The sequence below is a fragment of the Conger conger genome, chromosome 14 (genome assembly GCF_963514075.1).
Source record: "Conger conger chromosome 14, fConCon1.1, whole genome shotgun sequence".
NCBI lineage: Eukaryota > Metazoa > Chordata > Actinopteri > Anguilliformes > Congridae > Conger > Conger conger.
In genome coordinates this window covers 20,297,627-20,321,122 of record NC_083773.1, presented here as the reverse complement: position 1 = coordinate 20,321,122, position 23,496 = coordinate 20,297,627, and the positions used below count along the sequence as shown (strand labels likewise).

At 42.7% G+C, this 23,496-nt stretch overlaps 1 protein-coding gene across 1 annotated transcript; it reads left to right on the top strand.

Moving 5' to 3' along the window:
- The first annotated feature begins 251 nt into the window (after positions 1 to 251).
- Positions 252 to 22,517, top strand: wnt4 (wingless-type MMTV integration site family, member 4). The gene is made up of 5 exons (XM_061218910.1): positions 252 to 811; positions 18,874 to 19,109; positions 20,297 to 20,428; positions 21,228 to 21,370; positions 22,050 to 22,517. Exons 1-5 carry the CDS (start codon positions 735 to 737, stop codon positions 22,515 to 22,517), a joined length of 1,056 nt encoding a protein of 351 aa, XP_061074894.1. The 5' UTR covers positions 252 to 734.
- Positions 22,518 to 23,496: the final 979 nt, after the last annotated feature.

Here is a 23,496-nt window from a genome sequence, read left to right as displayed (position 1 = left end):
AGAAGTGTTTCACCACAGCGCGGTGAATAGCTGCGCTATTGCATCCTTTCAGGATAACTTTTAAAACGACTTGGGGCTCACTCGGGCTTTAAAAAAAAATACATAACGCGCTCTGATAGGGAACTCTAAACCCGCCCTTATCTCCATACTTACACATCAAAACCTCCCCCAGACTTCGCACCGCCCCTCCTAAATCCAACAGGAGTCACTAAATTCGACATTCAGTTTCACGTCCCGCACAGAGTGGCATCTTCAGGAGGTATCAGACGGAGCCAAAGTTAATACGGATAAATAAATGGGAAGTAAGAACGGTAGATGAATCGAACGCATTGCAAGTCAAAGTTCTGTCGGACCAAGAAGAGAAAGCGGTTTTTACGCTCGTTTTCTACACGCATGAGAATGCCAAATAATATCAATACGATAACAACAAATACATTTTACAAGAGGTGTCCAGCTTAGAGCTTGCAGAACCAGAAGACGTTTGGACAAATTTATTTCATCTTTTTTTCTGTGGAGAGGTAAGGACACCTACAAGAGTTGCAAGACTGCCTTCTTCAAGTGGATGCCCGGTGAATTGGTAATGGATTAACTGTGTTTAAAGGGACCAACAGATCTACGCACATCCCTTTACCGAGAACACCGCTAATCCATCCAAGTGAGAAAAATCGGCTAAAATCACGCCGTCTGTGGATTGTACGATTAACTTGGGGAGTTCGAGCTTTCTCCTACTGAAGATGACATCGGAGTATTTGCTAAGGACGCTGCTGATGCTAATACTAGCGCTCTTCTCTGCAAATGCAAGCAACTGGCTGTAAGTGTACGAAGACCAAATATTGTATTTGTTGTTTTCTCACCATTCTCCATTTCTCAGCGTCAGAGACCATGCCCTGTTGGTGCTACCCATTTACGCACTTTTCACGTGTTCACCTATAATTGCTCAAAGTAGGCCGGGATTTTGTCCCATCAATGTTGAATTGTTGTAGTATTATTTTAGCAGAGCTATTTTGTGAAAATGTGTCAAGATTTTTTTTTTAAGTCGCTCTCAAAACCCATACATGTGGGTCTCAATGTAGTTTTTTCACATAACTCGGATGAATTTGTTGTACGGTTATTTAACTGCAGACTGGTTAATCAGATAATTCTGTATTTCGTGTAGGCTGTCAGCACTGCGCTGAGACTGACCTTTCCATGTGTTCGCGGATAGGTCCTGTTCCTTGAGAGCATGCATTTCTCAACTTCTGCATTTATGCTTGCCCTCAGATGGAAGGCAAAACAAATATTCATTTTCGTTTTCAATATTTTTAAATGAAGTCCGCAAAGAGCGTCATTGCCGTGTACCCACACAACTGTCGACCGAGCTTGTGTCCCACCATCTGACAGGTAGCCTACCTGAATTTTGTTATGTCATCTAATTATTGTCGGCGATCATGACCGAATACCGAAGACCGAATACTTTTAGTATTACGCCTACAGAAAGGCGGAATAAAAAAAACAACAACAAAAAAACCCCAGATATGATTGTGTAATAAATGGTTTCTTCCATTTGAACACTCTGCTTAATTTGATAGATTGATGTTTTGCATGTTTTGAAGAGGGTTTAGTGTTTTAGAATTGCCAAGGTGTGGTGACAGGCGTAAGCCGTAGACGTGTGGAGACACGCTTCACACTTAAGAAAAAAACCTTTCAACTAGTCTGCAAAATATGATTATTCTGACAGGGTAATCCGAACGGGTGCATGTACACTGTCCTTTCCCCCAACAGGAATGTGCCAGGTATTAGCCTAGTTATTTCAAGAACTCTTTTTTTTTCTTTTATGTGGCAAAAATTAACGCTAAATAATTGTTTTAGTCATACTTCAAGCCACAATTCATTGCACTATTTAAAACGAAAACATGAAATAAGGCGTAATTGGAGTAGTTATTTTTTTAAAAGTTTTTTTTAATGATTTGAAGTAGCCTCTTTCTGTCTATCGAATGAAATGTAAAATTAAAAGTATACTTAAAATAGGTTTTATTTATTTTTCAGAAGAACTCAGGATGTTATTTTGATTCGGCAGTCTGCATACACGTTTAGATGTTAGGAGCTCACAAACAACGAGAGACATAATTTAGAAGTATTGTACACAGTAAAATGTTAATTAACTAACATTAATGAACATTAGTTAATTAATAGTGAACTTTTTATTGTGAGACCTTACCTCAGTCAAAAGCGTATTTCTGCTTTGAATTAACCACAGCATATCATACTTCGTTTATCACACATAAAGGAACAAATATCCCCCGGTAAAAAAGAAGGTATCTTACTTTGGGAACGTTGCATTAATTTGCTTTAAACGCATCAACGGCTCAGCTGCTCATAAATACATTATTAGAAGCATCCGAGCTGAACTGGTCTGAAGAAAGATGCTGGTCCCCGCAGAGATGCATTTTACCGCTACATAATAATCTTAATAATCTTAAATTTGGTTATTTTCTGAATTGAGAAAACGCATTAAACAGAGGATATTTGTATCAATACAATATCCAATATAAATTGGCGTTTTGTAAGTATAACGGTTATTCTAAACGTTGCCATGCTGACAAGTAAGTAAAGCATATGTATAGGTTGCTTCTAGAGTGAAACATTTCCTTTAATACGTGCCTGTTAAAACTGCATTTGATTAAATTTTGTTCCCTAGTGAAACTATTTTATATTTTTTGTTACTATTTTCAATTATATTATTTAAAGAAACTATGTGCCCCGAACAATACGATACGAAAATGTAAATACGTAGGGTAGTGAGCTACAATACTTTTGTTGATGTCGTCTGGGGTAGTCGTAGGCTAAACATGTTATTTGACGTCTGTGTTCTCATAAATCGAATGTCTATATCGTTCTTTGATGAACGGAGCTAGCAATGTCAGGTTTTATACACCAGTTATTTGACTTAACTTAGTCTGTTGTAAGCGGCCTAATTATTTATAAGTTTGGGACAATGTTAACCAGGCTTATTAGCATTTAACAATAACATTTTCAATGTACACTAAAAAATAACGGCCACCGCAGGAGTTCTCACTTGAGCAGTGAAATGACATTGCACGGATCTGAAAAAAAAGAGATGAAATAGATGGAAATGGATGAATACTCGTCAGACTTGAAAAGTGAGTCATGTTGACATTAATCAAGTTAACTTTTGTGTTTTCATTAATTCTTCTACACATTGGATTCGCTTTGTCTCGTCAGGTTCACCGTTCACCTGATGCCTTCTGCGCATTTTGCGGACTAGCCATTTGAAGTGTTTGATTATGAATCGATTGTTTTCGCGTGATTTCCCTCATCACCATTGCGTACATATATCGTAGGCTTTTGGAAAAGCTCATAACTCATAACAACATTTTCAAAAACATCGTTAAACTCCGATGAGCCGATGTCAGCCTTCTCTGTCACCTGCTGTTTGCATTTTTTGTCTTTAGTTTTAGCGGGGCAATGGAGCAGATCGTATCTTATCCAAACGTTGGTAGCACGAAGCATGTACTATTCATTCAGTGAAGTAGCCTACACAGCAGTTGTTTTGCTTTTGTTTCTGGGTTTAACTAAACTGAAAGATAATATATGGGGTTGTCAAACGAGCTCTTGGCTGGATTAAACATGGACGTTTATAAACTGGAGGCGAACCACAACAAACGCAGCGTTCGCGCACTTCCAGCGAGAGCGGTTTGCGGCGTAAGAAACACAAAGCCTACAACGCAAACACATCTGACTGCCTGCATAATCTGAAATGACAAATCTTTGCGGCAACACACGCATGATGCATGTGCAGGAAAGGAACACCACGCGCCAAACACAGAAGGCACGCACATTCGGTAGAACGCATCACATTTCAGAGGTTCTGTAGGGGACAAGTAATTACAGGGTGGTCACATGAGCGCTGAGTGTCTGTTTGGAGGAAATCCTTCTTGGCAAACTCAGTGGCAACAGGTACATATGCCAATGGTCAGGCCTGAGACGATGAATGAAAGCCTCATTGGACTGAGCTTTCTCGGACAAGGAAGGACTGGCACTGCCAGTGAAGCAAAAGTATCTGAATGCTGACACCCACACTGACTTTTTTTGGGATACCATTGTGCAAGGACATACAGTATAGCCTATAGATGTTTGAGCCAGGAAAACAAGACAGCAGGTCAAAACAATAAATCAAAATAATGATTGTTTCTTTGTATGTAGAGAACAATTTCAATGGGTTGGATATTTCCTTAAGCAATTCAGGTTAAGTACATTATTCACAGGTGCAATAGCAGGTTCCCACCCATGTGCATTGTGCAACCTTGTGGTTACATGTCAATCTCCGTAACCACTGCACTACTGAGTTGTGTCGGTTTATGTCAAGCACTTCAAGGGAACTTGAATGGTCCTACACAGCAATGCACCTACAATAAGCAGTAATCATTGATGATAAACCAATAATTGATTGGTTTGATTATGTTGGATTGCTGGATTCCTGGCTCCTCAGGATGGTTCAAGTAGATAGACAGTATTGACAAATCTATTTGACTTATTATACTTCCTGAGAGTAGTCATAGAACACTCATTTGACCCCTTTTTGGGTAATGTAAATTCCTTCATAAAACAACACATATTTGATGGTATGTGATGTTCATGCTCCGGACTAGAATCTAATTAACCTGCCGTTTGTATTGTTTAAGAACTGTCAGTCAACACCCTGATTTCATGTGCGCCCCAGACAGACAAGTTTTACTGCACCTGTAGGCTGACGGCAACCTCAGCACACAGCTGACTTTCACACAAGTGTGAGGAGATGAAAGGCAAAGCTATTTGGAAGATGATTTTGGCAGACATTAAATGAGAAAAAGGAATGGCAGATGCTTATTATGGTCACATTATCCTGGTTGTTTATTTAGTGCAGTATTTGTGTGGGCTGGGCTAATTCCAGCGTGCTCTCAGGGAGAGTGCTGTGTCTTTCCAAATCCACTTTTTCAGTGAGAGTGACAAAACCTGTTAATATTTCTGAATTCACTGAATGAATTGTAAGCTTTAGCGATATAATTTTTAGTCATAACTTGGCAAGTGTATACTGTGTTAAGGAAAACAAACTTAAAAGAAAAATATGTGGTAGGCTTGGGCTTATAGTACATTCCCAGTGCAATTCTCCTACTTTTGAATATGAAATATGTAAAAATTCTTAGCTGAATGATTTATTATGCTTCAAACCCAGTTTCATTAGCTACTTAACTGAATTGAAATTTAGATAAATTAAACTCATGTTAATGTTAAAACATAAAACTTAACTTACTGTCTGTGATTACAATGCCAGTGTGGGTTTATTTGTTTTTTATATCTTATTGGAGCAGTGGTCATCTCATTCAGCATTCATATGAACTGATGTCATCATTCAATGTGAATCATTGCGTGCCTGTTGTGCTTATTAGCATTGTGGTGAATAATGATCTGATGGCGTTTGTGTGCCCTGCGATGGACTGGCAACCTGTCCAGGGTGTATTCCTGCCTCTTGGAGTCTTTGCCAATGCATACTGGGATAGCCCCATCGTGACCCCTATAAATAATAATAATAATAACAATAATTATAATAATAATAATGTGTTATTTAGCTGATTATTTTATCCAAAATGACTTACAGTTGATTAGACTAAGCACCGGACAATTACCCCTGGATCAATATGGGGTTATGGCCCAACAGCTGAGTGGATCCTATCATGACTACACTGGGGGCTTGAACCACCAACCTTCCAGGTCCCAGTTAAGTCACTAGACTACAGATTGGATGGATGGATGGATGGATGGATTGATGGATGGATGGATGGATGGATGGATTGATGGATGGGTGGATGGATGGATGGGTGGATGGATGGATGATGGATGGGTGGGTGGATGGATGGATGGATGATGGATGGATGGATGGGTGGATGATGGATGGATGGATGGGTGGATGGATGGATGATGGATGGGTGGGTGGATGGATGGGTGGGTGGATGGATGGATGGATTGATGGATGGATGGATGATGGATGGATGGATGGATTGATGGATGGATGATGGATGGATGGATGGGTGGATGATGGATGATGGATGGATGGATGGATGGGTGGATGATGGATGATGGATGGATGATGGATGGGTGGATGGATGGATGGGAGGATGGATGGATGATGGATGGGTGGGTGGATGGATGGATGGGTGGATGATCAAGACAGCAATGCACTGCCACTGAGATGCAGAGGTCTAAAATCTGAGCATCATGGTAATCACATGGCTGTAATTTAGAGATGTTTATGCAACATGTTTTACCAAATAACATTGAGCTATGGACACCATACACATTTGTTTATTGACACAGTAATTGACAATGATTACTTAATTGCTTGCATCTTAATTTCACTTCAACCTGAAGTTAGGTTATATATAGGCTAATCTGTGGATCTGGCCATTTTCACAACCATCGGGTGGCCATGTTACAAACATGCAATACAACCATAGACTGTCGAAAAGATATGGACCAAGTGCCTGTTACATCACCCACTGACTATCCATGGGCTAGAAACGTGTTTTGAAACCAGTGAGCAGTATGGAAGCCAACACTCTCTCACACTGTTAATGGAGGAGCCGCAGTTCAGCAGTGACGCAAATGGTCTCTGATTCATCCACAAATTATAACTATTGACCGAATAACACAATAACTTCGGCACATGAGGAGACATTAGCTGGGGAAAAAACACTGATTGCGACTACATTTTCCTGTGGGAAAAAATGATCGACTTCATATTTCTACCATATTGTTACCTTTGACTTACACTGAAGTCACCTGAAACACCTATACTGGAGCCAACAGCAGTGGCGCTAGTGAGTAGTGTCTCTCAAGAAGACCAGGACACGAGCATCAGAAACCAAGCCCAGTCTGGGCTGCTTGAATACAACCTGTGCACCAGGTCCGGTGTGCTTGCCGGCATATTTCAGAACTTCTCATTGATCTGAAAAGTAATACATAGGTAGCCTGGATGAAAAACTAAGGCCCATGTCCACTGTCTTATTTGTCTGTCGGCGCTTCCTTTAATAACCAGATAGTAGAATAGGGAATTCACGGAAGAGGTATTCACATATGTCTGTTCCCTTTGATTTCCTGGTCCTCTTTATCCCATGATACTATGATACTCTTTTCAGTCAAAGCATGCCTTTTCTTAGCTTGGTGTGATGTAATATCTAACTGGGCTGTTTGAACTGTAAGATGTTACTTTACTGTACCTGTGAAATCTGTACATTGCCAAAAGAGACCTTTTAAAAAGGCATGTTTTACTGCCTGACACTTAGGCTGCAGATCTCAGTGAGCTTCACAAATCAGAAAATTAATGTGTTCACAAAAGTCCATCTCATCAGTGTGGATATATACTCATGCAAATATCTAATCCACCAATTATGTGGCAGCAACTCAATGCATAAAACACACAGACATGGTCAAGAGGTTCAGTTGTTGTTCAGACCAAACATCAGAATAGGGAAGAGATGTGATCTAAGTGACTTTGACTGTGTAATGATTGTTGGTGCCAGACAGGGTGGTTTGAGTATCTCAGAAACTGCTGATCATTTTCATGCACAACAGTGTCTAGAGCTTACAGAGTATGGTGTGAAAAACAAAAAACACCCAGTGAGCAGCAGTTCTAGGTGTAAATACCACAAAATAAAATCAGAAGTTCTCAACTATTCTCTCGTGTTCATCTTTTTATCTCAACCCAAAATGTATTCAAAAACAAAGGAATTGGCCTTGCTGTCCCAATATCTTTGGAGGGGACTGTATATACCATGAGACTGGGGTGGAGTTCTCAAGATTAAAAGTGTGACATCTGAAGATATTTAAGTGTTTACTCCAAGCTATTACCTTTTTATGTACTCATAATCCTCTGCATTTCCCTCTTAAAGGGCACTTAGAACCAACAGTTAACGGATGGGTATCCTTCAACATCTGGAGCGATTTGAAAGGCACTCCATCAATATTAGAAAATTATTGTTATTTATTGTTATATTGTTCATTATTATTTAGTGTTTTCTTAAATGTTTTCGGAATCAATCAAATCAGTGGGTATATGTTTTAGTTTGGTTTATAATAAATATCATAATATAGCATTTTCAGGTCATACACTACCATTAAGGGTTCATGAATTGGCATTAACTAATGTAGTTGTTACCTTGAATTCATTAATGTACAAATACTTTTAATTAAGCATGAAATTAACTTTTTATTAGTTAATGTATTTGTTAACTACCAACCAATGTAGAAACTGCATGACTATTTATACATTAGCAAACCACAGGATAAACCTTTAACTAGTCGCAGTAGTTGCTTAACAACTACATTAGTTTATGCCAATTCATGTAACCTTATTGTAATGTGTGACACAATTTCCCTGACAGCTTGAGATGCTGTGCGGTGAGTGTCAGCTAAGTCTACGTAAGGGTCTCATGAATAGGCCTGCTTCCTCTGATGTAGTTCCCGAGCAGATTTAGAGCGGGACTAATGGTTATGAGCATTTTTCTCGGATTCCCTCTTGGCAGCGGCGGTTGCATGTGTCTAATTTGAAAAGCGTGCCCTTTTCACTTAGGCTTAGAGAGGGAAATGGAGGAGTGGGGCTCGTCTGAAAGGAAGCGGTGAGCCCTCGTATTGTTTTGAAGTCAGCAGGGACTTCAAGCCAGGTAATCTTAAAGATGAACATGACTCAGCGATGTGTCAGTGGAGGTGTGGAGAAATGTAGACGACGGCAGAGGAGCCGTTCTGTGGGAAAATTACCCAGAGCTCACCTTGCAGGAATTATGACATACAGTGGTGTGAAAAAGTGTTTGCCCCCTTCCTTATTTTTTTTGCATGTTTGTCACACTTAAATGTTTCAGATCATCAAACAAATTTAAATATTAGTCAAAGACAACACAAGTAAACACAAAATGCATTTTTTTAAATGAAGGTTTTTATTATTAAGGGAGAAAAAAAATCCAAACCTACAAGGCCCTGTGTGAAAAAGTGATTGCCCCCCCTGTTAAAACATAACTTAACTGTGGTTTATCAAACCTGAGTTCAATTTCTCTAGCCACACCCAGGCCTGATTACTGCCACACCTGTTCTCAATCAAGAAATCACTTAAATAGGACCTGCCTGACAAAGTGAAGTAGACCAAATGAGCCTCAAAAGCTAGACATCATGCCGAGATCTAAAGAAATTCAGGAACAAATGAGAAAGAAAATAATTGAGATCTATCAGTCTGGAAAAGGTTATAGAGACATTTCTAAAGCTTTGGGACTCCAGCAAACCACAGTGAGAGCCATTATCCACAAATGGCGAAAACATGGAACAGTGGTGAACCTTCCCAGGAGTAGCCAGCCGACCAAAATTACCCCAAGAGCGCAGCGACAACTCATCCAAGAGGTCACAAAAGACCCCACAACAACATCCAAAGAACTGCAGGCCTCACTTGCCTCAGTTAAGGTCAGTGTTCATGACTCCACCATAAGAAAGAGACTGGGCATAAATGGCCTGCATGGCAGAGTTCCAAGACGAAAACCACTGCTGAGCAAAAAGAACATTAAGGCTCGTCTCAATTTTGCCAGAAAACATCTTGATGTTCCCCAAGCCTTTTGGGAAAATACTCTGTGGTCTGACGAGACAAAAGTTGAACTTTTTGGAAGGTGTGTGTCCCATTACATCTGGCGTAAAAGTAACACCGCATTTCAGAAAAAGAACATCATACCAACAGTAAAATATTGTGGTGGTAGTGTGATGGTCTGGGGCTGTTTTGCTGCTTCAGGACCTGGAAGACTTGCTGTGATAAATGGAACCATGAATTCTGCTGTCTACCAAAAAATCCTGAAGGAGAATGTCCGGCCATCTGTTTGTGACCTCAAGCTGAAACGAACTTGGGTTCTGCAGCAGGACAATGATCGAAAACACACCAGCAAGTCCACCTCTGAATGGCTGAAGAAAAACAAAATGAAGACTTTGGAGTGGCCTAGTCAAAGTCCTGACCTGAATCCTATTGAGATGCTGTGGCATGACCTTAAAAAGGCGGTTCACGCTCGAAAACCCTCCAATGTGGCTGAATTACAACAATTCTGCAAAGATGAGTGGGCCAAAATTCCTCCACAACGCTGTAAGAGACTCATTGCAAGTAATCGCTTGATTGCAGTTGTTGCTGCTAAGGGTGGCCCAACCAGTTATTAGGTTTAGGGGGCAATCACTTTTTCACACAGGGCCATGTAGGTTTAGATTTTTTTTCTCCCTTAATAATAAAAACCTTTTGTGTTTACTTGTGTTGTCTTTGACTAATATTTAAATTTGTTTGATGATCTGAAATATTTAAGTGTGACAAACATGCAAAACAATAAGAAATCAGGACTTTTTCTGAACACTTTTTCACACCACTGTATGTATGCGTAAGTGGAGTTTTAAATGAATTAGAGCATTTTCTGTTACAAAGTGCCTTAGATTGAACATCTGTGAAAGGGTTTATACGGGATATAAAACACACATCCTGTCTGTTCTGGGTTTTATTCCCCTTTTGCGTCTAAACTAATAGCACAGCAATGATTAGCCGAAAGGCACAGGCGACGCCACAGTGCCCCACAGTCGCAGATCAAGCCCAGCCTGTAGCAGTGCTGACAGCGGATGCCAGACCCACGGGAGTGGCAGATAATCGGTCTTGTGTCACCTAAGGGATATATAAGAGGAGTTCAGTCAGCTGGAATAGGAGTGTTGATAGTTTCAGCGACTTCTGTTAGCCATCCAGGCTGCCCTGGCTTGCTCCCTGCACATGTGTATGATTGGGTCTCCTCCACCCCTACTCTGTACATGTGTGGCCTGCAGTTGTGGTGTGAAAAGAAGCCGCTGGCTGACATCACATGCTTCAGAGGAGAACTGTGCGTCGTCTTCGCTCCCAGGAGCCAGCAGCAGGGGTCGAGTACGCTTACACATCGTTCCCCAAATTCCAAATACAGGTGGGATTGGAGATTAAAATCTATATATCCTGGAGGGGGGCGGGGTGGAAACGGCATGGCTACACGCGTAGCGTACAGAAATAACGGCGAACAGCCCGATGAAGCCGCACAGGGCCGCTGTCACACGCCGCGAGGCTTTCAGCTGCTGACTGAAGTGTCCGTGCAGCTGGTGAAGTGATTCTTTCTAATTCAGTTTAACAAGGATTCTGAGCGTATTTATACTGGCGCTCTTCAACAAAAGAAAACAAAGAAAGAAGAAAAAACAGGTATATCTGCCAGAGCGTAGAGAATATTCCACGGAGGGGGGCGGGGTGCTCTGTCCTGCCCTATCACGGAATCCCTCCAGATCCATGGGCCAGGGACGGGAACCGGATCCCACCCGCCACCCAGGCCCCTCCAGTCCCCCCTCTGTTTGGGATTAGAATACAAGCGGGAGACTAATTTTATGGGCTTTTATTGCTGCTTTTCCACTCTCCAGGTTGTTTTTATGTGTGGCCTGGTGCCTGGCTTTGCTCGAGTTAATTTCCCTCTGAAAACAAGGCCGGCGGCCATGCCAGTGCCCCCTGCCTGGCGGGTAATTGTGTTAATTGCCCCTGCACGCCTGTGTGTTCCTGTGACGTGGGCTCTGTCCAGGGATCTGTTCCCTGTTCTCTTTCACTGCCTGCAGTAAAACGGGCAGGCTGCCGGGCTGCTGCACTGTAGAGCTGTAGTCTATTCAGTCTGGAGGTTTTTTAAACTGTCACAACTGACACTGTTAAAGGGTGGGAATAAATTATTAAAAGATGCCCACACATCCTGTAATATCATATCATATGATGTAGCTTGTATGATGAACACACATACATCATCATCATCATCATCATCATCAGCTTACTCAGATACAAGATGCACACACTAACACCATCATCATCATCACCTTGCTCTGATACAGATACAGGAGTCAGCACACCCCTGTAGCCCAGTGTGGCCGCTGTGTGTGAGTGCACACAGTGGCAGACAGACTGATGAAGTGTGTGGCAGTTTATTCACCCACATCACTGAACGGCAGGATTTGTGAGACTCAGAGCTCAGCATGCCTTCATAGTGGTTTGAAAACGGTGCCATTTACCTGAAAAATCACGCAGGTAAATATTTAAACAGCCCTCATTATCCCTGACCTAAAGTTACTTAAACATCACACAGAGCAATGGGGTTTGGCCCTGGATTCACGCGGATTACCATCTGTGGCTAACGGCACCTACTGTGCAAGGTCAAATAAAATTGAATAAATAAATAAATAAATAATATAAAATTATATTTCTAGATGAAAATTAAATGTCTACTTGCAAATGCATTGCTTAAAAATGAAAGGTATTTCAGTGACACAGATCTGCTATAAACATATTTCAGAATGTGAAGTCCTGACTACTTGATCAGTAGTGCAGTATAAATGTCATGTCTTTGTAAATCCTTTGTGTTGGAATGTGCACTCAGTGAGCACTGTATTAGGTAAACCTATACACCAGCTTGCAATGCAAATATTTAATCAGCCAATCATCTGGCAGCAACTAAATGCATAAATCCGAACAGCTGAATGATGTTGATGATGAATGATGCAAAGAATGGTGTGAAAAGCAAAAAGCATCCAGTGAACAGCAGTTAAAAATGCGTTGTTAATGAGAGAGGTCAGAGGAAAATGGCCAGACAGGAAGGTGACAGTAACTGAAATAACCACACATTACAACAGTGGTATGCAGAAGAGCATCTCTGAACACACAACGCATCAAACCTCTTAAGATGGAAAGGCTACAGCTATTGAAGAAAAAATAAATCCATTATATAAAACCAAATGTATCGTTACAGTTTGTCCTGTTGTACATTTTGTACAACATCTAAACTAATTATGGGGTATATGAGAAAAACTGCAGAGAAGTTGAGATGTTTTCCCATTCACACCTGCGGTCATTGCAAAGTAAACATTGAGATAGCAAGATGACTGTTTGTAAGGTATCTACAGTTGTAATATATATTAATCTGCAAAATGTAGGCAGAATAATACATGTCTGCATATATCATTTGCACTGTTGCCATTGTTATTAAAGAGGATATATTGGCATTTTGCTTTTTGAAATATGCATTCCTTGTAATTGTATCTCCATAGTGTTAATGTTTGTCATCTACACTGATTCTTGATCTTGTATTCTTGTTATTTAAAGTTTTCTTAGGAACTCAAAACAATTCTGAATCTAGCATTATGTTTGTTAGAGATAGACAGAAGATAGTAATTTTGTGCTTTGGTGAGGTATAGATGGTTTATAACATAGTCATAGGCATTTTATAAGCGATTCACACTGATCAAACAGTGTAATGGACATTTAATAAAGCCTTGCTCCTGACTGTCACCCCGCCTAACCTCTGTTGCCTGTGCATCAAAGTGCATTTTGACTGCCTGATATCTGACCCTGTCACTGATTACCCTCTGCTGATGTCATTATAATTTTCCCCAATGAGACTCCAGTCCTCAATGCAGGGGACAGTAGAATCTCCATAACTGTATTAATAACAATAATACACACTGCTGATTTACTACTGCAGCTAATAAAACAGATAATACTAATAGCAAGAACAATAACTCTAAACAATCAGAATAATGTTATGATGATTATGATGATGATAATGATAATAATAATAATAATAATAATAATAATAAGAATTATTATTATTATTATTATTATTATAATTAGCAGTAGTAGTAGTAGTATTAGATCTAGTAGTATTATTTAGTTACATATCAAATGCCCTTATCAGAGGAATGAATGACTCAGCTTGGTTTTTGCCATACAATCTTTTTCTGCGGCTGGATATTTAATATTCAGAGTATTTTTAAGTAAGGTTGAAAGGAGAAGTGTCTCACCCAGGATCAGAATCTGTATTGTAAACGTGGTCATAATGCAACATGATCATTTCTCATTGTTGCATGTAATTGTGCTGTCCCAAACCTTTTTACATGAACAGGGCAGAGCGCTTTAGTCTTGGTGCGTGTTCGGGTCAGAGCTTTGTGCGTTCTCCCTGACGTTATTTTCCCTTGCTTCACGGGAGGAATCCCCAAAACGCCGGGCTGAAATACGGCAGCCATGGCAAGTGCCGCTTGTTTTAAATTTATGAACGGGAAACTTGGGAGCGATTACACTCCCTGGAGGGCGGTTCAGTCCTGTTTGGGTTTGTTCTTCATCTATCCTCCCCCGCAGAGCACCTGTTAAGCTCACTTGCTGTACGTGGGTCACAGAGTAGCTCACTCGAGGGAAGGGAGCTGAGGAAGGGCATTTGCAGAAGTGCATCTGACTGCTACCTTGGTGTGAACTTGAGTTGACTTCTCAGGGAAACTGAGAAAGGGGCGCCCTCTTGAGGAGACCAGGTACTGTGCTTGTAGTGGTCAAACTGTGATTCTGACACTAGTACAGTTCTTAGAGAGGCTTCCTCCTAGAGGAGACTATTCGGGTGGAGGATGTGTCTATGCTGGAGTATGAGCCTGTTCAAACGACCAGTTTCAGAGAGTTGTATTGGATGATCAGATTATTTGGAGATTATTGGGCAAACTATATCCAGATGAAATGTTGGCTAATATGCTTTCTACCAATGATCAGAAATTAAATGTGAGAGGCAGGTTGATATACATAAAAGTACCTTTTTAGTATACATTTATGTGGTAACCACTTTCTGTCACAACAAATGAGTCAATCAATTACAAGTATTACTACTAAGTAATAACTACTATTGAGGCTACAAACAAATTCTTGATTTTGGTAGCTCAGCTTAGAGTGAATGTTAGCAGGAATGGAGAAGAAGAAGTATGCAGAAATGTAAATCCAGTAAGTGGTTTGTTTCCCAAGGGAGATGTCTTATTGTGATTTGAAAGCCACAAGCCTTTGTGGTTCATTTCTCAATCGTTTTGGTTATTGGCGACAAATCGGAGGTTGCTCTTGTGGTTTGGACAGACGCTTGTTATGAAACATTTTAATCTGCTTCAAGCCTTTAAGGACCTTATCTCATTCCATACCCTGTCATATTGATATAATGTGTATAACCACTAGGGAGGAGAAAGTATGATGACTGTGTTGAAAGTGTTACTGGAAGGTCTATGTGAGTCTATGTGGTCTATGTCATAGTTTGTTTCTGTTCTGATAGCAGCTTGAGGCATTTAGATATATCCCCCTAAGGATATACAGTAGTTTTGAACACCTCTGTCCAGTCTGTCTGCATGTCTGCCTCAGGTAGTGAGCCAGCCTCTGCTGTGTCTCTAAGACAACATAAACAGTTTCCTTCAAGTGCAGACATGACGTTTCAGCCTGAAAGGCTCCACAGACTGCTTCTCTGTGAGGGATATGTTAGTCGGATGTCCTGTAAGATCTTTATGTGATAATGTCGAGCAGGTCAAAGGCATATTGTTAAAAGCTGACATTTGCTGACCTTTGAGGCAGACGACAACAAAATGGAGAGACAATTTTCAAAGGTTTGTCTTTCAGACATAATGCCTGGGCACATAGGTGAATCCAAAAGCATCCTTTTTTTTGTTAGTTTTTGGTACAGCCACATACAATCAGATACTTGTTGAGAAATATGTGTTTGTAAATAGTTTTGTTTTCCACAAGCAAAAAAATCTAAACCTATGATTGCTGAGGTTTCAAGGGAGAAACAGTTCTGCTAGGCTGTTGTAAATGTAGGGACACTAACATGTTCATGTGACGCAGTTGGTTATCAGCTGAAGAAATAAAAGATTACATTGTGGAAGTTAATCTCAGGCCATATCAAGTAGTTGTTGCACGCACAAAATATATATGTGCATGATGCATGATGCTATGGGGGGAGGCTACAGACTAGTGTCTTGACTTACTGGACCGGGAAGGTTAGTGGTTCAAGCCACAGCTGTTGGCCCTTAACCCCACATTGTTCCTGGAGGGATTGACCCCTGCTTAGTCTAATCAACTGTAAGTCGCTTTGGATAAAAGCATAAGCTATTTAACCATAATAGTGTAATAATAGTATATGAATGCCTCCCTAAATGGCGTTGCGATTTGCTGTTTAGATTTGGAGGGACTGATTTTGACAGGGGGTGTCAGTACAGTACATGTTCCTCCCATGACTCCAGAGACTCAGAGCATCACACATCTCTCATTGTTACATCTCTCCCTCTCTCTCACCCTCCCTCTCCCCCCTCTCTCTCGCCCTCCCTCTCCCCCCCCCCCCCCCCCTCCTGCCTGCTGTGTCTAAATCTACCATCCCGGGCCTCGCTCCTAATTCTCTGAACATGAGAACTGGTATGTCTCTGGATGAAGTGTGGAAAGAGCCTGTTCAAGCCATTGTCATTTCAGCAACATTCATATTTCTTGCAAGAATTTGTTTCCATAACAAGCTTTCTATAAGCCAGTCCAGAAAGACCCCACTTAATTTAATCAGATGAGATTTTTTTAAAGGTTAATAAATATTGTTAAAGTTAATATTGCTTTCTTGCTTTGGTAGCTAATTATTAGAACAGTTCATTTTTAAGATTGTAATTTACTCAGGGCATTTTTAAAGAAATTAGACTGTGGTTCCAAACCGTAATTAGACTTGGGTAACAGCCCTTGCATTCAACCCTAGTGTACCATAGTGTATTACAGCCTTAGTGTATTATTATTGTAACAAAGTGGTCAATATACAGTGACTAACCTACCATGAACTCACAATGATCATTCAATTAAGCAAACATAACTCTACCCCTATCCCCCCACACACACACACGCATGCACACACACTCACAAAGAAAAAAATGGTCACATTCCTGTCTTGGTTTTTAGTTTTTTTGTATGCCTGAGTGTTATGAGTTTCTGTTGCCAACAGCTGTGCTGAAGTTGAGTGGAAACAGGACGGTAACAAAAACAAATGATTGTGCAAAAAAAAACGACCACAGGAGGAGCATGATAGCATTATACCGCAGGCTATACCGCCATTTTACCCCAGTCCCTGGGCTCTCGGGCAGCCGGAGCGTAGCTCCACCAGAGGAAGCGTTGCCCCCCCGCTTGCCCTCTCCCACCCCCCTGGCCTGTTTGATGTGAGGGGACCTGGCTAAGTGGGATGGGTCAAGGTTATCAGGCCCAGGAAGTGGAGAAATGACCCTGGGGAGACGGAGGTGTGCGTGTTATCTCCAGCGCAGCAGACCCTCAGAAACAGCGTGATTAATGTGGGCCCGTCAGCGGCACACTGGGGTCAGCCCCAGCGCTGTTTACCCAGCAGCCCCGGCGTCCGCGGCTTCAGCAGGGGGCAAAGGTCAGCCTGGTCACAGGCTAACATGCTGAAAGCCAGGAAGAGGCTACACATTATATGAAAAAAATGTATTGTGATCTGAACTCAACTTTCCTGGTAAAATTAGGTCAAAATCCACCCCCCCCCTCACCTAAATACAACAAGACAACTACATAAACTATAAATTAGACTTAAAACTGCAACATTTCATGATGATGTTATACAAAGTGGCACAGTGATTAAGTACTTGGATTTACAAGCAGAAACCTGCAGGTTGACATGGATAATGCAGCATAAGCACAAACCTGGTCTACTGCACAAAATAGCCAACTGGGAAAACGGATTACCTCTATAAACATGTGGGTTTTTTTTTCTGTTGCATTGGGCAATGGTGTCTGAAAGTAAATAAATTATTTATTTTATTTACAATACATTCAATTTCTTTTTGCGAGAGATACTGTACATTCAATCTAGCATAAAATAATTTGAGGATTTTAAATACAGTGTGTTGAATGTTTTCTCCTATATGCAATAATTCAATAATGAAACTGGGGTTAGGCATATCCCTACAGTAAATTCATTTATCAGTTGATTATATAATTGTATGAACTACATCTGCATTGACCGCAGTCCTTCTCCAAGCTCAAGACCTGGTATTTAGTGTTTGTAGCCACAGAAAAGATGTATTTGTTCTCTAAAGGAGAGACGAGCAGACTGCTCATCTGAGAGATGGTTGGATGCGGATGTTCCTGGGAGCCTCTCTTTGATCACCCAATGAAACGGTCTATTTTTATGAGGTGATGTAAAGTGACAGTAGTGCAGAGCATCCTGGGATAGCAGATGGGTGGTGGTGGGGTCAGAGCATCCGGAGAGATCACTCACTGAGTGGGGGGACATTCTGACCTCTGACCTCTGAGGTGAAAGAGCTTATCAGCCCTGAACCTCCCCACCACCGGCCAGTCAACACCACTTCATCCTCCCCCTCTGTCCCCCCCTCTGTCCCCTATCTGAAATACCTGGGAGCAGGGCTGCTTCTAGTCATTGGCAATATAGGCGGTCACCTTGGTCAACATCTGTATGGGCGACTTAAAAGTGAGAAAATAGTGTGTGTATGTATGTGTGTAGTCCCTGTGTACCAGCCCCTCTCTCTCCCTCCCCAGCTACCTGGCGAAGCTCTCCTCAGTGAGCAGTATCTCAGGGGAGGAGACGTGTGTGTGTGTACTGCTCAGTATATGTGTGTGTGCGTGTGTGTGTGTGTACAGTGCAGTGCCGTGTGTGTTTGTGCGTATGTGTGTGTAGTCCCTGTATACCAGCCTCTCTCCCTCTCTCCTCAGGTACCTGGCGAAGCTCTCCTCAGTGAGCAGTATCTCTGGGGAGGAGACGTGTGTGTGTGTACTGCTCAGTATATGTGTGTGTGCGTGTGTGTGTGTGTACAGTGCAGTGCCGTGTGTGTTTGTGCGTGTGTGTGTGTAGTCCCTGTATACCAGCCTCTCTCCCTCTCTCCTCAGGTACCTGGCGAAGCTCTCCTCAGTGAGCAGTATCTCAGGGGAGGAGACGTGTATGTGTGTACAGTGCAGTGCAGTGTGTGTGTGTAGTCCCTGTATACCAGCCTCTCTCTCCCTCTCCTCAGGTACCTGGCGAAGCTGTCGTCGGTGGGCAGTATCTCTGAGGAGGAGACGTGTGAGAAGCTAAAGGGGCTGATCCAGAGGCAGGTGCAGATCTGCAAGCGGAACGTGGAGGTGATGGACGCCGTGCGGCGAGGGGCCCAGCTGGCCATCGACGAGTGCCAGTTCCAGTTCCGCAACCGCCGCTGGAACTGCTCCACGCTGGAGACCCTGCCCGTGTTCGGCAAGGTGGTGACGCAGGGTAAGAGCACGGCGCCGCCCTGCTGGGCCCTCACGGCACTGCTGGGCTTAGCGTGACACCGGGATAATTTCTTCTATCTGTGAAGAAATTCCCGTCCATTAGATGCTCCTTCCCGGTGATAGAAGCCAGAGCTAGGATGCTCCTGAAGATTTATCGAGCAAGAAAACATGAGTCCATCCTTTGCGGAAGTATTTTTCTGGAATGCATGGCATATAAATGATGGACCTGTGGACCCACCTCTCCCCATCTGGCACACATCTGCCTCGTCTGTAACTGATGTGGCTTTGAGGATTTTGAGATGTTTTGGAGATAGTTAGCTACAGAATTTTTTTTTTTTTTTTTAAGATTAAAAGGAGAGGTTTGTGAGATAGACAGGTACAGCTTTGGAAGCTCTGGGGGAATCAGAGTTTTCGGCTGCCCCGCAGGGCCTGTGTGTGTCAGACAGAGCTCCAGGGGTCTCAGCCTGTCTGGGCGGCTTAGGTACATGAGACCCAGGTCATAAGCCTGTCTGAGCAGGCAGGCTGCCGCAGAGCCTTCTGTTAGTGGAGCTGAGGCTGCACTGCCCCCAGCTGGTGGGTATAGGGCATTGCAGCTCCCTGAGACAGTTAAGGTACATTGAGGAAACTAGGACATTTTTTGTATGCAAAACCCAGAAAGCACTTTTTTCCCTCACTTATTTATGAACATATGCCAATTTTAAAAAGGTTTTAAAAAACAAACAATTGTTGGATGTATAAAACATTTATGACACAGCCTTGTAATTATCGTTCACTCGAGAGAAAACCTGTCACTTTTAACACTTTCCCTAAGGCAGGGGTTTTCAGCGTTGGTCCTGGGGTACCACTGTGTATTTGGGTTTTTGTTCCAACCACAAGTGCAATGCCAGAATTTTAACAAGCTGTCACTTATTCTTAATTAGCTGCCTTTCATGTTTAGAGGGATTATTTACCCTCTCAAGCCACATGATGTCAGAGATAGCTATGCATGCCATTAGGAGAAAAAGTCCCACGTTCACGCTGTGCTTATTGTGCTATACTGCCAACAACTGCATAGGCTAAAAATACACAGCATTTTAAGGGTAACACTCCTTCATGGCATGCCTTTAAGTGACAGTGGGCAGCACGGTCCAGTGTGTAGCATATGAAGGATCGCAGGTGTGAATGTGTGCGGTTCTCTCGTGTTCCCAGGCACCAGGGAGGCTGCCTTTGTGTACGCCATCTCGTCGGCGAGCGTGGCCTTCGCCGTGACGCGGGCCTGCAGCAGCGGGGAGCTGGAGAAGTGCGGCTGCGACCGCAACGTGTACGGGGTCAGCCCCGAGGGTAGGTACAGATCCGCCCGGCAACAGGGCTGCTCTCACGGGATTGGCTGTTCACTGTCTTAAGTGGTTCCGTCTTATAATGACTTAAAAAGTACTTATGGTATTTCTTTTATTTCAAGTAGATTTTTTTTTAAGTTACTTTTTCATTGAAAAGTGGAATTGTCTTACCTCATTGGCAAATCTTCAAATGAGTAAAACTGTCTTACCTCATTGGCAATTTTTTTGTCTTATTTACTGTAACAAAAAAGTAATATAAATGTAAAGATTTATGTTTTTAAAATTCTAAATAGAAGATTAAAATAGTTAAGATTAACAACACTGTAAAAAAAAAAAGTAGTCAATCAATTTAGCAACTGTTTCTGTCAGTTGGAGCTTCCACAGCTATTATACTCACTTAACACCATGTGCCACTTAGAAGGATAACTGCCAACACCAGACAGTAACGGCGTAGATATCTAATATCTGACTGACTGGTGCTAATAAAAACTCCAGGAAAAACTTTATTTATAGCTCCTTTCTTTTTATTTTTTACAAAGGGCATTGTTTCAAAACAACTTTACAGAGACCTGGGCCTCAGCCTCCCTGGTTAGTAATGGGAAGAAGCCTTAAGCAGATCTCTGCTGTTGGCTGGTACCGGTTAAATTCAAAAGGGCCAATAGCATAATAAGCAGAACTGAGAAAACTGCAGTGTATAAATGGCAGTGGAGTTGGGTTACGGTGATTCTGGTGGTGTTGGGAGACACCTGGATAAAGTGCTATGACTGTGACAGTGGACCCGTGGATGTTCCCCTCTCCTGCAGGGTTCCAGTGGTCGGGCTGCTCTGATAACATCGCGTATGGCGTGGCGTTCTCCCAGTCCTTCGTGGACGTGAGGGAGAGGAGCAAAGGGCTGTCCTCCAGCCGGGCTCTGATGAACCTCCACAACAACGAGGCGGGGAGGAAGGTAGGCCAGCGCCTCAGACCTCTACAGCAGCAGAAGACTAAAATCAGTCTAAAAAATAAGACTAATAAATACCTAGTAAAGTGCTCACTGAGTGTAAGTCTGGAGGCCTAATACCATTGTGAATAATGACTTTTATTTTGAAAATACCTTTATACATAATGAACTTGTACTTTTTGTCCAAATCATTTGGATAACTACATGCACTAGAATAGAAAGTAATATCTTCAGTCATCTTTAAGGTCCAAACTGAGTGTCTCTGTATGTCTTTGTGTGTGTGTGTGTGTGCGTATGTATGTGTGTGTGTGTGTGTGTATGTATGTATGTCTGTGTGTGTGTGTGTGCGTATGTACGTGTGTGTTTGTGTGTGTGTGTGTATGTGTGCGTGTGTGTGTGTGTGCATATGTATGTGTGTGTATGTGTGTGTGCGTGTGTGTGTGTGCATGTGCGTGTGCGCGTGTGCGTGTGTGTGTGTGTGTACGTATGTATGTGTGTGTGTGTGTGTGTATGTGTGTGTGTGTGTGTGCGTATGTGTGTGTGTGTGTGTGTGTGTGTGTGCGTATGTGTGTGTGTGTGTGTGTGTGCGTATGTATGTGTGTGCGTGTGCATGTGTGCGTATGTGTGTGTGTGTGTGTGTGTGCGTATGTATGTGTGTGTGTGTGCGTGTGCGTGTCTATCCCAGGCCATCCTGAACAACATGCGTGTGGAGTGTAAGTGCCATGGAGTGTCGGGGTCGTGTGAGGTGAAGACGTGCTGGAAGGCCATGCCGCCCTTCCGGAAGGTGGGGAACGTGATCAAGGAGAAGTTTGACGGGGCCACGGAGGTGGAGCAGAGGCGGATCGGCACCACCAAGGTCCTGGTGCCCAAAAACTCCCAGTTCAAACCGCACACGGACGAGGACCTGGTCTACCTGGACCCCAGCCCGGACTTCTGCGACCACGACCCCAAGAACGGGGTTCTGGGCACGGCGGGGCGGCACTGCAACAAGACGTCCAAGGCCATCGACGGCTGTGAGCTCATGTGCTGCGGCCGGGGCTTCCACACCGAGGAGGTGGAGGTGGTGGACCGCTGCAGCTGCAAGTTCCACTGGTGCTGCTACGTCAAGTGCAAACAGTGCCGCAAGATGGTGGAGATGCACACCTGCCGGTGATGCCCCCCTCCCCTCACCAGGCCCCGGGGAGCCCCCTGCTCCAACCCCCCCCCCACCCCCCCACCCCCCTGAGAAAATAAACACGTATGTCAGGGGAGCACAGAAGTCCCAGCGATTCCAGACTTTAAAAAACAGAGGAAAAGATTCAAACCTGGGATGAAAAGAACAGAAAAATCTTTTTTTTTTCTCATTTTAAACTCCCAAAGGATTCTATGTTTCTCATGGCCTTTTTGTTGCTTTTTATTTTTGTACGGTTTTTGTGATTTTAATTTATTGTGTAACTGACATTGAGAAAGGAAGCTGAGACTGGACTGACTGGAGAGGTTTTTGGGGGGCAGTGGATGACATGGGACCAGGGTGAGGGGGAGTGGGATGGGGGGGAGGGGGCCCCCTCCTTTATAAATGCTGCTTTTTGGGACTCGTCTGGTGGGACAGACAAAAGGAGAAACCCAAGGGACTATTGACAGAGAAACATATGTCTTGAGTTACAGTCCAGGTGTACATGTATCTTATGTATAAAAAGCGTTTCAGGTTTGTGGCCATTGGTTTCTGTATAGCAACGTGCTGCTCATCTTTAAAAACAAAAACAAGAAAAAAAAACGCTTACAATGTACAGAATACTTCTTCCATACATAATGGAGTCAGTCTCTCTTACTTCTTCCATAGAAAAATGAAACAAACTAATCAAAATGCTATTGAAACACAAAAGTGGCTCTTTTAGGCTCTCTAGGGTATAGAAATGTGGAGAACTCTGACATTGGTAACAGCTTGTACTAGTACAGGGGGGTTGCTGCCAAGAGAAGCAAATGAGAGATTCCCCAAGAGATGAGTCGGGCACGTACAGTAGATCTGCCAATGAATCAATAGAACATGGTTGTTAATTGATGCTGTTGGTGGTGTTCATGTCTTGCTGTTGCCACGGTTACCAGGTAAGAATGGGGCGTTTACCTGCAGGTTGGACCTCGGACACTGTGCACAA

Bases quoted from the DNA above. Each gene is read 5' to 3' on its own strand.
- wnt4 (XM_061218910.1), top strand. From the start codon at position 735: ATGACATCGGAGTATTTGCTAAGGACGCTGCTGATGCTAATACTAGCG. The intron at 812-18,873 runs GTAAGTGTACGA...CCCTCTCCTCAG, and splicing joins GCAAATGCAAGCAACTGGCT to GTACCTGGCGAAGCTGTCGT. The intron at 19,110-20,296 runs GTAAGAGCACGG...TCGTGTTCCCAG, and splicing joins CGGCAAGGTGGTGACGCAGG to GCACCAGGGAGGCTGCCTTT.